The sequence below is a fragment of the Nelumbo nucifera genome, chromosome 3, assembly GCF_055504915.1.
Source record: "Nelumbo nucifera cultivar China Antique chromosome 3, China Antique-T2T, whole genome shotgun sequence".
NCBI lineage: Eukaryota > Viridiplantae > Streptophyta > Magnoliopsida > Proteales > Nelumbonaceae > Nelumbo > Nelumbo nucifera.
The window spans coordinates 101,911,555-101,927,497 of NC_142651.1; the positions used below are offsets into that span (position 1 = coordinate 101,911,555).

Genomic DNA, 15,943 nt, shown 5'->3' on the forward strand with positions numbered 1-15,943 from the left:
ATTACCACCCCTGAACTTCCTTTGCGACAATGACCCTTCAAATTTCACTTTGAGACAAACACGCCCTCCGTTAGAGTTCCATTAGTTAACAAACACTCCCTCCGTTAGAGTTTCATTAGTTAACTTTTAAAAAGATTCTTGTTTAATTTTTTAAAATTTTTTATATTCTCAAATTATTCTTTTCTTATTTATTTAAAGGATTTATCATTCAAAATATTAAAGACATTTTGATTACTTTAATAGATCTTTGCATATTTCTAAATGGATTCAATATTCAAATGACATGGTAGAGCTTATTTTTTTTAATAGATATAAATTTAAGGTTTCATTTACTTTTTCTTAGTTCATTGGAAGGAGTGGATAAATTTTATGTTTTAAAACGAAGAAAGACATTCGCATCAGTAAAATAAAATAAGAATTTAAAGAAACTTGTTTTTCTATGTTAGTAAAATAATTCTTGTTATTTTAGTTGGTTTTAGAGAAAATGGAGGCATTTTTAGGTCAATTAGGGCTTAACAGAAAAAAAGTGAGAAAAATAAAATAAGAACGATTCATATGGATATTTTGGTAATTTAATGCATCATGTATCTAATTTAATAGTAAGGGTATTTGTTGCAAAGTCAAAGTTCAGGGAAGTCTCTATTGCAAATGAAAATTCAAGGGGGTATCTGTTAATGACCCATAGTATAAAATGTCTTTCTATTTTTTATTTGATGTGAACATATCCTCTAAAATTGCCACATGTCAAATTCTCAAGGTTGATGTTTAAGAGATCACATCAACGCCCCACATTGTCATCGGAGATTTTCTTAATACACGATTGTAATGTTCCTTCGCTGTGGGGCGCTGATGTAAACTTGATGTTTAGTATCAAATTTTAAATGGTGGATGGTGGACTTGCTCTTTCTATGACTTCCCCTTTTTTTTTTAATGACTAAAAGAAAACCAACACTACTAAAAAAATATGTGGTATAGAAGCAGGCGGGCTACCTGAAGCGTCGACCATAGGGCTTTGATCCTTTAACCCGAGTTAGGTTTGGATCAGGTTCAGGTTTGGCTGATCCACCCTGTTAGGTCATGATCCCTCTACATATAGAGGGGTATTCTTGAAATTTGCTACGACTTCTAACTTTGTACTCTGGAAGTTGAAGATTTCTTTTCATGTTTATTTTGGTTGTTCTTCTCCTACCAATGGCATAACCATAAAAATGACATTTTAGAACCTATACATCAAATTTTAACCAAGGTTCAAAATATCAATACAAATTGATTTGTATCAATCGATACGTATCGTATCAGGAGCTTCGCGATACACTCCTATAAAGGATGTATCAGGGTTTTGACCGGTTCAAGGGGTGGATGGACCTTAAACTGGCCCCTCTGAACAAGATTTGAAAAAAAAAAACTATCAATATACCTCTATCGACATATCGAGCATATCGATATTTTGAACCTTGACCTTTACCTAAATTAATGGCCCTTAGGTTTTCAAATTATGTTATAAAAATACAATTGAAAGGTTGTGGATAAAGTCGAGTTGGTATTAGGTTCATCCTTATAGGGTCAAGGCAAGGTTAGGATCAAATTGGGTTCAGGTGGGAACGTTAGAGGGTTGGGTTAGAGTCAAGGCAAACTTGTATTGAACCCAACCCCTTTACATCCCTAAACTTACTTATTGTAATGAATCTTTGTAGAAAATGACCTACGATTTTGAATTTGGGATTTCTTGGACATGTTTGGGAATCAGTTGAATCTCTGTTTCAGACTTTCAGTTTTCACATTATAGATTCAAAGGGAGTTTGGATCTTCTACACTCGAAGTATGTGGGTGGGGGCGCACTTCCAATAATAAATGAACACGTCTTGTGTTCAGAGTGTGGAATGCATGGAGTGAGACTAAATGGTAAAACTTTCATTAGATTAATATTTTATTTTTTTAGCTTTAAAAAAGGGATTGCAGTCCATAAGGGCAACTATTGGGCTCTAAGCCCCTAATATGAATAAAAATAATCTTTTTAACATAATTATTAAAATAGGCTAACTTTTTTTTTTAAATATCAAATAGGGGCAGAAACATTGTTCATCTCCTTCCTCCTTCAAATCACTAAACAAATCTCCCCCAAGATTAATAAATATTGATCACAGATCTCTACCTTTTTGTCCCTTGTAGTTGCTTGCTTGCTACAAGCAAAAATGGTGAAGCCCACTATTGCATTTTTGCATTTCGTAATGTGTATTTCGCTTCTCCACTTAGCATACTCATAAACCTCTTCCAATCTCGATTTCTAGGCTTTAATGACATTCAAAACTGCTTTAGATACCTCTAACAGGCTTAGTAGTTAGAACCAAACCGCCGATTTGTGTACTTGGTATGGTATTTCATGTATTTTTCTAACTGCTTCAGAAGAATAACTCATAGCAGTTCTGCTCTGAGTTTGGAACGACTCAAATGTAGAGAAGAAGAAGAAGAATAAGGGAGAGAGAGAGAGAGAGAGAGAGAGAGAGAGAGATTGGAGGTGGGGAGATTTATTCGGTGGTCTAGAGGAAGAAGGAGATGAACAATATTTTTGCCCCTATTTGATATTTTAAAGAAAAGTTAGCCTATTCTAAAAATTATGTTAAAAAGATTATTTTTATTGATATTAGGGCCCAAAAGTTGTCCTGAACTCTAAACAATGAAACCCTCCTTCAAGCTAATCTTGAAAGATTCAAGTTTGGGATGAAGAAAAACATGTGACTTGTTTATTTGAATCTTGCTCTTGACTGAAAGTGGAAGAAGAAAACTCGGCCTTGACTGAAACTAGAATAAAACTCAGATTTGTCTTCAATGAAACCTCCAAATCCAGCTCTCGATCTTGATCAAAGACAAAAGAAGAAAAACCTGATTTGAAAAAATATTGAATCCCACAGTTCAAAAGGTTTCACCATGAAGATTGAAGGAAGCAACTTGCAAATGACTGCTTTCATATAGATTTTTCGCCCTTGGCTGAAGCTTGAAGGAGGTCCTCTTCTGATCATTAATGGTTGAAGCTTGAAGAAGGGTTTCATCGTTTGTAGTTCAGGGTCAGTTCCACTTCTTTTTGTTCACTTTAAATCTTTTTTAAAAAAAGTAAAATATTAATTTAGGGTTGCATCCCCGCCACATATTTCGAGTGTAGGAGATCCGGACTCATTCAGGGTTCCTTGGTGAATGGTGTGACGATGGGGGCTTTCTTCTCATTTACTTGAAGTAAAAACTAAAAACAGAACTCTAAATATGCACAACTTGGGAATAATTCAAATACAAATGTATACTATAAATACAAGGTTCAGAAATATCATATACAAGTTTACACGGCACATATTTGTATTTGTATTTGTACTCTTTTCACTGAGTCAATAGATATTTTGGACAGTTGAAAAATGAAATTATTTAAATTCAAGAAAAGGATAAATATAAAAAAGCTCAAACCTGGAGTTACCTCCCTTTTGTTATTGTCTTGATGGAAAACGTTGGATTACTTCATTAGTTTTAAAAAATATCCCTAAATTAAATTAAGAAAATTATTAAAATACCCCTAAAAGAAATTTTCACTTTTAATAAAAAAATCCTTAAATCAAATTAAAAAGGGTACATCTAGCATTTTGAATTATATTTAAAGTCTCTGTTAAATTTGAAAGGAGCTTTTTATAATTTACCCAAAAAAAATTGTTGTTTGTGTCATTATTCTTGACATAAGGCTACACCAACCAAGGGCAGAAGCTTTAGTAAATAATCAAAATTAGGGAAGCAAAATAGTTGGAGTAAAAGATTAGAGGAGTAATTTGAGCACATTCCCGTAAAAAAGACAAAGAAAGCATTGTTTGCTATGATTGACGTCAAACTTCTTTTATGAGATGATTAAAATCAAACTTGCCATCTTATTATGAGGGTGTACTGCCTTCATAAAAAATGTGATGTGCCCTAAGTGAGACCCCATCCAGTAGGTACACTCTTGCGAGTTGTGAGTGCATTGAGTAAGCATTCAATTCAATTATAGTTTTCTTAGAAATTTGCTTTTAATCATATTTTATGGGTAGACAAGCCTGGCAGGAGTATTTATAGGACAGGTGGCAAAAAATTTATCAAGTGATTACTTAGTGTCTATTTGACTTACAATCAAAATCGGAATGGTCCATTACCATTCCCATAATCTGTTTGGTTCAGATAGGAATAGGAATAATAATTAGAATAAACAGAAATGATATTTCATTCCCAAATGCCGAGCAGGGAATAGCTATTCCCCCAAATGGGGGAATGTCATGCAGGAATAGGAATGGAATTCTAATTCTACCCAACCAAACAGTTGAAATTGAAATAGCAACCCCAATTCCGACAAACCAAACTGGACCTTAGTGTGTTCACATACGTATGCCTATCTGTAAGGGTTACTTAGCGGGTTAGAGATGGGTTGAATGCGTTATTGGGTCAAGTTAAATGGGTTAAATGGGTTGGGTTGAGGGTATTTGATTTGATTTGGAAACAAACCTATTTTTTATTCAAATAGTGGGCTAATGATTCGATGTTCAAATCAAATGGATCAACATGTGATCTCATAAATAATGATTGTTTACCTATATTAAAATATTCATTATATTAAACAAAATTAATTATGACAAAAAATTATTATACCAATGATAACAAAATAGAAAAAGTATAATCAAATGTATAACTTGCGATCCATTACTTGAGCCAAATGACTTTTAATAACGCAGGCCATTAAGGTGCATTTGGCATTTCTTATTTGAAGGACTTTTCTTCTTAATTAAAATATTCCTATAAATACTGAATTTTTTAATTATAAAAAAGAGATACGTTTTTAAAATAAAGAATGTCAAATGCAACCTAAGATGGTGATGGAGTTGACTGGGATTAGTTTAGTTATTAAACCGTTGGAGAGGTAACTTGATCAATATGTACATCAACATTGGAACGGCCCACAAACTAGTCACTAAAATGGTAATGGGTTGGGGTTGGGTTGAACCCATCTTATTTAATTTCATTAAAATGGGTAATTAACGGGTTTACGGGTCACATTGGTGGGTTGAATTTCGAAGGACCTAGAGTGTGCATTCGTATATTCGTACGAGTGAATGCATTCTCTTATATGGACCAATAAGACGATACCACGTCAACTGATCAACAAGGAGATGGAGATATAAGATTTTAAAGTATTCTGAAATCTCCATTTTCTGATTTCCAGCTTTTCTACTTTACAAGAACCAGAAGAAAAAAAAAAAATAATAAAATAAAGGATGAAATCGTGAGGGACAGTAAGTGAAAGAGTAAAGACTATCTACTCTGTTTCTGTATCTACAAGACTACAACTCGTCGTTGGCTTCATCTTCATCTCCCGACCCCGAAGAGTTTCCACCACTCTTCTCGTATACTTGCTTTATGATCGGATTACACACTGCTTCTACCTCCTTCAACTTCTCTTCGTAATCGTCCTTCTCTGCACTCTGGTTATCGTCCAACCACTCCAGCGCCTCCTTCAGTGTGCTCTCGATCTTCTCCTTGTCATCGGAATCGATCTTATCAGAGAGCTTGTCCTTGTCGTTGATAGTGCTCTTCATGTTGTAGACGTACGTCTCCAGCTTGTTCCTCGCATCGATCTTCTCCTTCACCTTCCTATCCTCCTCTGCGAATTCCTCTGCTTCCTTCACCATCCTCTCTATCTCCTCCTGGCTGAGACGCCCTTTGTCATTTGTTATGGTGATTGATTCTGATTTCTTGGCCGCCTTGTCCTCCGCCCTCACATGAAGAATACCATTCGCATCCACCTCAAACGTAACCTCAATCTGTGGTACTCCCCTGCAATTCAAATTAAAACACAAATCACTTATAATTAGTGTCTGAGTTCTTCATTCCGATTCATATGTTAATCTGAATAATGCTTTTAATCACCTTGGAGCAGGTGGAATGCCCGAGAGATCAAATCTTCCAAGCTCGCGACAATCCTTGGTTAGGCTCCTCTCACCTTCATAGACCTGATTTTTTTTTCCCGAAACAGAGATTTAATCAGTTCTGCCAAAACAACTAACGAAACCTGTTGCTCAAATGAAAAAAACAAAGAAAAAAAATCCTTTTTTTTCCCTACCTTGATCGACACAGTCGTTTGCTGGTCTTCGTAGGTCGTAAAAACCTGAGATTTCTTGGTGGGGATGACGGTGTTCCTTGGGATCAATTTGGTCATCACCCCACCAACCGTTTCAATCCCCAGACTAAGTGGCGCAACATCGAGCAAAAGAATGTCTGCAACGAACGGAACCAAAATGCTTAGAAAAAAAAACGGAAATTTCATGATTTCATCCCCCAAAAAAATAAAAAAGGAAGTTGCAGAGCAGAGCAATTTCATTACCTTTGGTTTCCTCTCCGCCTTCACCACTGAGAATTCCGCCTTGAACGGCAGCGCCATAAGCAACAGCTTCATCAGGATTAACACCCTTGTTGGGTTCCTTCCCGTCGAACATCTCCTTCAGAAGCTGCTGGACCTTGGGAATACGAGTACTGCCTCCAACGAGCACAATCTCGTGAATGTCCGTTTTTTTCAGACCTGCATCCTCCAGAGCTTTCTTCACGGGACCCATTGTCTTCTTGAACAAATCCATGTTCAGCTCTTCAAATCTCGCCCTCGTCAATGGCTCCGAGAAATCGACGCCATCAAAGAGGGATTCTATCTCGACGCGGACTTGGTGCTGGCTGCTCAGTGCTCGCTTGGCGCGTTCGCACTCCCGACGGAGCTTTCCCAGAGCTTTGTTGTCCTTGCTGATGTCCTTGTTATACTTTTTCTTGATCAACTTGATGAAGTAGTCCATCACTCTGTGGTCGAAGTCTTCTCCTCCTAAGTGGGTGTCTCCGCTGGTAGCGAGCACCTCGAACACACCATTGTCGATCGTCAAGATACTGACATCGAAGGTACCACCACCGAGATCATAGACCAGAATGTTCTTTTCTCCTCCCTTCTTGTCGAGACCATAGGCAATAGCCGCAGCCGTGGGTTCGTTGATTATCCGAGCCACATTGAGTCCAGCAATCACGCCGGCGTCTTTGGTGGCCTGCCTCTGAGCATCATTGAAATAAGCTGCAAAACGAGGGAAACAGGGGGGCAATATTCATTAAAAACAGGAGACAAGTCTCTGTCTTCTTCTTCTTCTTCTTTTTCTGATGGGAACTGGGAAGAAGCAACAGGATTCAAATAGGAGTTCAAGTTCAACCTACCTGGAACAGTAACTACGGCGTCCTTAATTTTCTTCCCCAAATAAGCTTCAGCCGTCTCCTTCATCTTCCCCAGTATCATAGCACTGATTTCTTCAGGGCTAAACACCTTGGTCTCTCCATCTCTGATTTTCACCTGTATATAAGGCTTGCCATCTTTGTTCACGACCTTATAAGGCAAGAACTTGATATCTCTCTGCACCTCCGGATCATCAAACCTGCCAGAGTTTTCCAGAGAATTCAGATCAACTACGACTACCGAAAAGCGGGTTCAAATTCAATCGAAGCAACATGCATTTGTCAATAGTTCTCTCACTTACTTTCTCCCAATAAGTCTCTTAACATCAAAGATGGTCCGTTCGGCATTGAGAGACGCTTGGTTCTTGGCCGCCTCCCCAATGAGACGCTCGGAGTCTGTAAATGCAACCCACGAGGGGGTGATCCGATTCCCTTGATCGTTCGCTATAATCTCAACGTGTCCATTCCGGTAGACACCAACACAAGAATATGTCGTCCCGAGATCGATACCAATTACAGTCCCGAGCTTAGGAGATTCTTCAGAAGCCACAGCTAATCCTAACAGAAATTCTAAATATCGAAAGAGAAGAAGAAAAGGTAAAGCAAGTAAGTCAACAGTGACTCAGTGAGAGAAGAAGAGCGAGACTCTGCAGTCAAACAACTGAAACAAGCTCGTCGAGCATCTTACCCATAGCGAAGAGAACCAACAATGCTGTTGCCCTGTATTTTGCCCCCATCTTCGTTGAATGCTTGTAGTAGATCTTTCGCTTCTTTGGCCTTTCTTCTGTTCTGAACTTCTATGGAAGAGAATGCAGAGACTAGAGAGTAGTTTCTTCTCGTTCGTAACAGAAAGCTGAGGGAGAGATGACCTTCGTGGTCGAAAATCGAAATTTTATAGTCTCCGACTCTCCGTGTAGTTGGCGGTTTTTGTGCAGCTAGAGTGTTCTGACCAATGAATGGTAGCCACGTAATCAAAGATGCACGCAGAGGAAGTTGCCGCGTTCCTTTTGGGTCTTTGGTCCTTCCACGTATATGGACGAATGAGATTTTGCCATTTGGCAAGTTCAACCGAGAGACAGTCCTGTCCTGTAATGTCTTGAAACTTCTGGATTGACAGCGACCCGGGGTGAGCATAAATCAGTTAAAACCGAAAAACATTTTGATTTCGGTTTAATCGGTTTGGCTTAATCGATTTTTGGTCGGGTTCGATTTTATTATTCGGTTTTTTATTTTGGCTTAATCGAGTGTCGATTGCCGACTGCCAGTTGTCGTCGAGTGTCGAGTCTGTATTGCCGACTTGCCGTCGTTCTTCTTCTTCTTCACCTCCGGTTACAGGCTTACAAAAGGTATCTTCTTCTTCTTCTTCTCTAGAACAGAGACTGATTGACTAACAGAAGGCTTGTCGTCATTGCCGAGTGTCGCGGCTGTCGGCTACCACTGCATCTTCCTCCAGGCTCCAGGCTCCGGTCCTCTTACTAAGTGTTGTAGAAGAGATTGTCGAGAAGAAAGCTCCCGTCAATGCAGTCGAAGAAGTGTCTAAAATGTAAATCTGTAGTTTAAACGAGAGCGTCTCTACGGCGACCATGACAGAAAGGAAAGACGACGAAGAGAGGAACCGGGACGACAGAGAAGTGCGGCAGAGAGTGGACAGGTCTCTGGCTAGGGTCCCCAGGAAATGCCAGAAGGACTGAAAAAGGGGGCCGGTCTCCCCGCAGAAGATATGAGTCCTCTCCCGGCAAGAAAATGGATAATGCAGAGATGTCAGTCCATAGCAAAGAAATGAGCCACAACACGTGACGGCAGGTTCCTGCGAACAATGGGCTATTAAGGTGAGATCCAGGCGATAGCTCTGGACGGAGATCGAGGTCGTCGGCAACACGCTCGGTCGACCCTAGGCCTTATTGATCTACTATCGGCCACAGCCCATCGTCGAGAAAAACCGGGCATTCCCCTGGCCGAGCACCGCCGTTGTCCCAGGACAATGACCGGAAGTTAGAAGAAACCAAAGAAGGCAGCTGGCCGATGAACGAGTCCCTCAAAAACCCTCTCGTTTCGTTAGAATGCTTTATATTTCTGTAGTAGTCTCTTCTATTGGGGCTTTATTTCGTGCATTTTTGCAAAGACAAGGCAATGAAGTCTAAGCATTACATCGAAGGAGGCAAGTTGTTTCTTTTTCCTTTTTGGGGTTGGTGGAAGGTAAGGGACAAAGGTGATGATGCACAATCTGGTCGGTCTTAGCCGTCGATGATCTTGCCTCTGAACTGAGTAACAGGGACCTGAAACGGAGGGAGAAGAGAAGCTCCGGGGAGAACCTGGCGTAAGGGCTCCGAAGCGCAAGTTAGAATCCTTCAAAGGCAAGATAAACCAGATAGCGTGAAAGTTAGTATACCTCGCTCCTGGGGGGTAGAAGCCTTTTATAACCACCTCGCGCACTCACTTCCAAGCTTCCGTTAGGTCAGGCATGATTACTTCTAAACTCCTGCTAGTTCGGATGTCATTTCCTCTGGCCGGACAGAACCGCCACTGTTTCTTTTGTCGGAGCCGTCTCTGCGGCTAGTGACGACGGTTGCAGGTGGCGGTAGCAGGAAGCCGTTTGAAATGCGGCTGTCAGGCGTCAGATCCCAAATCAGTCAGGTACGTCGCCCTTGGATATGGACGTCTTTGGTGTCGGGTACGTTTGGCTGGCCTGGTTCTTTGGAAGTGAAGTGTTGGAGTGGTGAGCGAGGTGTCTTGAGTTCGGTTTGGAGTGTTCCGAGCTGCCATGGGCCAGCTCGGGTCAGCTTTGTGAGGCTTGGGGCCCAATATAGTTCGTGCTCCTTGCAGGGAGCTCGGGTTCTCAGTAGGGAGCTCGCTCTTAATAGGGAGCTCGGACCCTTAACAGGGAGCTTGCTCTTAGGGAGCTCGGGTTCTTACTTAGGGAGCTCGGACCCTTAACAGGGAGCTCGCTCTTAACAGGGAGCTTGGGCTCCTAGTAGGGAGCTCGGACTTAGGGAGCTCGGACTCTTAACAGGGAGCTCGCTCTTAACAAGGAGCTCGGACTAAGTATAGCGGTCTGGAGTTCGGGCTCGGTAGTGAGCTTGGACTTGCTTCCGATGTTCGCTTTGGGCGCTCTACTGTCCCGAGCTACTTGCCTTTACCACGTGTCGGGCGATCGCGAGGTCGGGCCAAATTTCCCTTCATCAAAAGTAAAATGAAGTTCAAACTGAGAATCTCGGCAGTCATTAACAGCTTTGCATAGTTCGCTTGTCGGGATGGATGGTTGATTACCACCGGATATAAGCCGGCAGCCGGCAGGAAGGGAAGTAGTAGTTGTCATTTCTCTCTTGGATTGGCTGAGTCGGTTTTAACTGAAATAGCCGAAAAGAAATTCGGTTCAGTTTATCCGGTTTTCATTCGGTTTACCATATTATTAAATTGGTTTTTAAAATTTTGATTTTTTCGAATGCTCACCCCTAGTAGCAACGAATCGAGCGGAGCGAGTTTAGAACTTTAGACCCACACACGAGGTGTATGGGGTCTAAATGGATCGATTTCGAATCCAATAATCCAATAATCCAATATCCCAATTCTTAATCCAACGGATAATGAAAATTAATATTTTGAAATCAAGTTCAAGTAAATATTTTTTTTTGTTCCTATTAAACATTTACGCTATATTTGGTTTGAAGGAAAAGGTAGGGAAAGATAGGAAAATTCCCTTCTTTTCCCTACCTTTTCCTTCAAACCAAACACAGCATTAAAGATTTATAGCAGGACCTGTGCCATGCTTGCGAAAACCCAATATCCAATTTTTTTTATAACAAAAATGATCAAAGGGATATATGCTAGGTATCGACCATATGGTAAATTTATTATCTAAAATTAATGAAACTATTAAATATTCATGAATTTTTTATTATTTTCTGAAAAAGTATAAAAATTATTTTCTAAAAATCAATGAAAATATTTCATGAATATTTAACAAGTTAATTAATTTTCAGATAATAATCAAAAAATATATTTTCATTATTTTGCAAAGATTAATCAATTCCAGATATTTTTATTATGTGAAAATTAATGAAATTATTAAATATTCATGACAAATATTTTTTATTGTTTTATAAAAATAAATGAAAATTAATAACTAATAATTTATAAAAGTCATTAATTAAAAAGTAACATAATAAATAATTAATTTGTAGATAATAATAAAAATTCCCATAGTATAGACCATATATCAACCATAATAATTCTGACAACCCCTTTTGCTTTCTCTTCATATTCTTTTTATTCTCTTTCAAATCATTTTTGTGGCTTAGTTTAGTGAGACCATGTTAATAGCGAAGCAACGATTAGAGTCTTGGGTGGGTTGTGGGAGATGAAAAGACCATACCTGGATTGAATGAACCTTGGGGCACCATTCCCCTTGATGAGCAACGAGTTCGTTCCATGCTCAATTCAACACATAAGAGTAATCACTGCCGAAAGAGTTCCCTCAAGTAAAATTCAATGTCCAAAACCTACACCTTGGATCCACAACCACCAATTTCATTTGCTTACTAAGCATTATCAAACGAGTTATGTCTTGGGTACAAGTCAGTCATGTACAGTGTCTTCTCTATCACCTACACAATACATGTACCTCCATGGCTCTTGATCACATTCAGTAATGCCTTAGGCATCTCTATGTCATATGCTCGTCCTAGGTTTGATGGTAGAGGAAGAGGTGAAGGTGAACCCTTCTGCTTTCTCTTCATATTCCCTTTCTTTTTTGTTGGCTTAGTTTAAGGGGAACCACATTAAGAGCAAAGCAAAGATTGGAGCCTTGGGTGGGTTGTGGGAAACGAAAAGACCAAACCTAGATTGAGTGAACCTTGGGGTGCCACTCCCCTTGCTAAGCAATTAGGTCGTTCCACTGTCCATTTAGCACATAAGAGTAACCATTGCCAAAGGGTTCCACCAAGAAAAGTTCAGTGTCTAGAATCACCACCCTCATAAGAGTAACCATTTAGCACATAAGAGTAACCCTTGCTAAGCAATGAGGTCACAACCACCACCCTCATCCTTGCATTTGTCTCCTTCCTCAGTTTCTCCCTCTCCTCTCTCGTTTGAAACTCCTCCTTTATTTGCTTACTGGGCATTATCAAACGGTTATGTCCCCGACTCAAGGTAGTCTTACAATGTCTCTTTTCTATCACCTACACAATACATGTACCTCCATTCCTCTTGTCCATGTTCAGCAATGCCTCTTGATGGCAAAGGAGGAGGTGATGGTGATGCTACTCCTAAAGCAGTAGCAATAATCATCTTGTTAATTTTCTTTCCCTTCTCCATCCTCTCTTCTACTGACTCCTCATCTCAATCTCAATCAACAACTTCAAGAATCCAAGATAGATCTTGTTCTTCTTCTGATATCTTTTCTTTATCATCCCACTCCTCTCATAAAAAATTGTGTTTAGTTGTTCATAGAGAAGGATACCCTTCCATTAGCACATCTCAAGACTTCTTCTCCATCTCCTACTAAATCTCAGAAACTAGGTTCATCTTCTTGATCACTACCTACATTGTACTGTAGAAATTAAATAAACTTTGACAAACCATAATTTGATTGCAAAATGAATATGGAATGTCTGTTAAAATAACTTAGGAGGGAGAGATATTAGATATATTAGGGCTGTCAATGGGTTGGGTTAAACTTGACAAACCTGAATCAATTGGGCCAGTTCTAGTTCTAGGAACTAGAACCAACTGGTCAGTTCTAGGTCCTAATTATTATCTATTCGGAACTGGTTCCACCTAATCCTGAACTGATGTAGACCTGACCCTATATATATATATATATATATATATATATAGTCAAGTTATTAAGTGTTAGTGGGCTTATTTATCATTCCTTGTCCTAGTTCTATTGTGTGTTATGGGCCTTTAGTTATTGGGCTTAAGCTGGTTTTTATTTGTACTGTCTAAGTGTCCCATCATTAATTAGGGACATTCTAGTCTTTTGCTATAATTTTATATTGTTAATACAAATATTAGCTTCTAGGGCCGATTGAGATTGTATAGCCGCCCATTCACGCTTCTCTTCTCTTCTCCTCTCTTCTCCTTCTTCTTCTACTTCTGCACTTCAGCAAACATAGTACTAAAGCACCAATCGGCCTGACTGATTATATCTAGTTTCTTCTCTCTTCTGTTCATTTTTTTTCTCTCCTTGTATTGGCTACTCTGAAGAAACCCTTAGGACTGATCATTGATCACAAAAAGGTCTATGTCTAGGGTTTCTCTTTGGGTGTAGGGACCAAAGAGAGTTTCACTAGCCCATTTATGCCCTGCTAGTGTTCTACAGCAGTCAGTAGCCATTCGACTACTAGAGAGATCTATGTAGAATAGATCTTGGAAGGAGGACTGAGTGGACAATCCTAGTTGCTATTTGAGAGTTAGAACAGATTGTAAGAAGTGTATTCAACCTAGATTTGACTTCCAAAAGTGTTGGAGTTGTCTACAAAAGCTACTCTCAGTTCAGACCAGTTACAACTTCTAAGTTACAAATTTTAGTGCAGAGGTTACTTTCAGGTTAGTGGATTTTTTTTCTAGTTGTAAAGCCTCTTCTAACATCCATTGGGTGTGGGAGGGACTCAAGAATTACAAAAGGTTGATCTCAGTAGGGTATTGACTATTTTTTCCAATCCATTATCAATTCTAGTAGGTCTGAAACCTTGTTTTTCAGTTTAGTATCAGTTCCAATAGGTCTAAAACCTGTCTTTCACTTTGAGATTACAGCTGTAGATTGCTGTTAGAAGTAGAATATGTCCACAATATTAGGATAAGTGTCCTTTAAGGACAATAGGACTGGTGGGAGATCATCAAACCTTGAAAACCCAAATCTGCACAGTCTACAAATCACCAATGTGTTGTTAGACGAATACAACTTCAAAGAATGGTCTGCTTCAACCAAACATTTTATTAATTCCCAAGAACATATGGGCTATATAGATGGACAAAAGAAAGAACATAAAGAGAATGATGTTGAATATTCAACTTGGCGCAAGGATAACACAACTGTTATGTCTTGGCTGCTTGCTTCAATTACTCCAAGGGTAGCAAGGGCTGTTTAGCACTTCCCTACAACCTCTAAGATTTGGGAGAAGGTGTCTAATAGCTACAGACAACGGAAGAACAATGTAAGAATCTATAGACTAACCCAAGATATTGTTGCCTTGAGGCAAGGGGATATGTTTGTTGCAACTTATTTTGCAACCTTAGAATGTCTATGGGAAGAACTGGACCACCATCTTGTACTTGATTTGGAAAATGCAAGAGATAAGGAGAGGCATGATAAACAAATAGAAGATGACGGAGCTTTTAAGTTCTTGGTTGGCCTAAACTCGATATATGAAGGTATAAGATTCCAAATTTTGGGAAGAAATGAGCTTCCAAATTTACATCATGTTGACTATCTTGAAAAGAATGGAGAGGTTAGAAGGAAAGAGATGCAAGTAGACACCCAAGTGCAGCCTATTGAGCATTCAACCTTGATATCTTTAAGCAAAAAGGGGGGAAAGCATTTACATAAGAGGCACCTCAAGTGTTCCCATTGTGGAGGAGATAGATATCTGAAAGAGACTTGCTGGATTCTATATCCTCACTTGAAACTAGCGACATTAAGGAAGGACAAGAAGCATCGGAGGAGCCAAACAACAAGTGGAAATGTTTTCATAAATAATGATGGTGAAAGCCCAAAGGACACACCTATAGTTGCTCCTCCCCCAATGGGACAAACTACTAGTTCCCACACATCATTTGATTTCACAACCAATGAGGTAAAAATCCTTAGCTGGCTGAGGAACAATTCCCATGCATCTACCTCTCTTGCCAAATCAGGTACTGCCTATGCTTATAGTGTGATTGGTCCTATAGTATCTAACTCTTAAATTATTGATTCCAATGCTACTAATCATACAACACACATGTCTTCCTTATTTTCTTCTTATTGTTTAATGTCTGGCCAAGATAAGATGAGAGTTGCTAATGGTTCCCTCTCCACCATCTCTAGAAAGCGGGAGATTAACCAAGGCAAGGAACTCTCTCTTAAATATGTTCTTCATGTTCCTAATTTTGCTTCAAACCTATTAATTGTTTTCAAGCTTACGAAAAATTTAAATTGTAGCATAACATTTTTCCTACACATTGTATCTTTTAGGACAGGCTGACCAAGAAAATGATTGGGAGCGGTCATGAGTCTGGAGGTCTCTATTATTTTGATGCAGACATTAGTTCAACCTTACAGTCATTTGCTTTTAGTGGTTGGGATAATGAGGAGTCAATAGCTAGATTACATTTGTTGCATGCTAGAATAGGTCATTTATCTTTTTCTTTGATGCAAGGATTGTTTCTTGAGTTGTTTAAGTGTGTTTTGAGTCAGAGTTTAGTCTTTGAAGTGTGTTAGTTGTCAAAACAATGTAGAACTCTTTATCCAATTTCTAGTAATAAAATTCAAGCTCCTTTTGATTTACTTCATTATGACGTGTGGGGCCCTTCACCTCTTGTTCTATAGATGGCTTTCGTTATTTTATCAGCTTTATTGATCATTATTCACGATGCACATGGATCTACTTGTTAAAAGAGCGTGATGAAGTACCACAGAAAACCATGGAATTTTGTAAAATGATTGAAACTCAGTTTGGCAAGAATATTAAGTAGTTTCGCTTAGACG

The 15,943-nt window shown here is 39.2% G+C and overlaps 1 protein-coding gene across 1 annotated transcript; it reads right to left on the minus strand.

The window, feature by feature from the left end:
- Positions 1 to 5,177: 5,177 nt before the first annotated feature.
- On the minus strand, positions 5,178 to 8,133 carry LOC104598993 (luminal-binding protein 4-like). Its single transcript, XM_010261347.3, has 7 exons — positions 7,943 to 8,133; positions 7,557 to 7,824; positions 7,240 to 7,454; positions 6,380 to 7,102; positions 6,119 to 6,273; positions 5,926 to 6,008; positions 5,178 to 5,832 (listed from the first exon to the last, which is right to left on the minus strand). The coding sequence occupies exons 1-7, from the start codon at positions 7,989 to 7,991 to the stop codon at positions 5,340 to 5,342; spliced, it is 1,986 nt and encodes a 661-aa protein (XP_010259649.1). The 5' UTR covers positions 7,992 to 8,133; the 3' UTR covers positions 5,178 to 5,339.
- Positions 8,134 to 15,943: the final 7,810 nt, after the last annotated feature.

What these genes read in the sequence shown, in the direction of transcription:
- LOC104598993 (XM_010261347.3), bottom strand. Translation starts at nt 7,991, where the DNA reads ATGGGGGCAAAATACAGGGCAACAGCATTGTTGGTTCTCTTCGCTATG. An exon ending in CGCCGTAGTTACTGTTCCAG is followed by an intron (nt 7,103 to 7,239) that starts GTAGGTTGAACT and finishes CTCGTTTTGCAG; the next exon opens with CTTATTTCAATGATGCTCAG. An exon ending in AGGCGGAGAGGAAACCAAAG is followed by an intron (nt 6,274 to 6,379) that starts GTAATGAAATTG and finishes CGTTCGTTGCAG; the next exon opens with ACATTCTTTTGCTCGATGTT.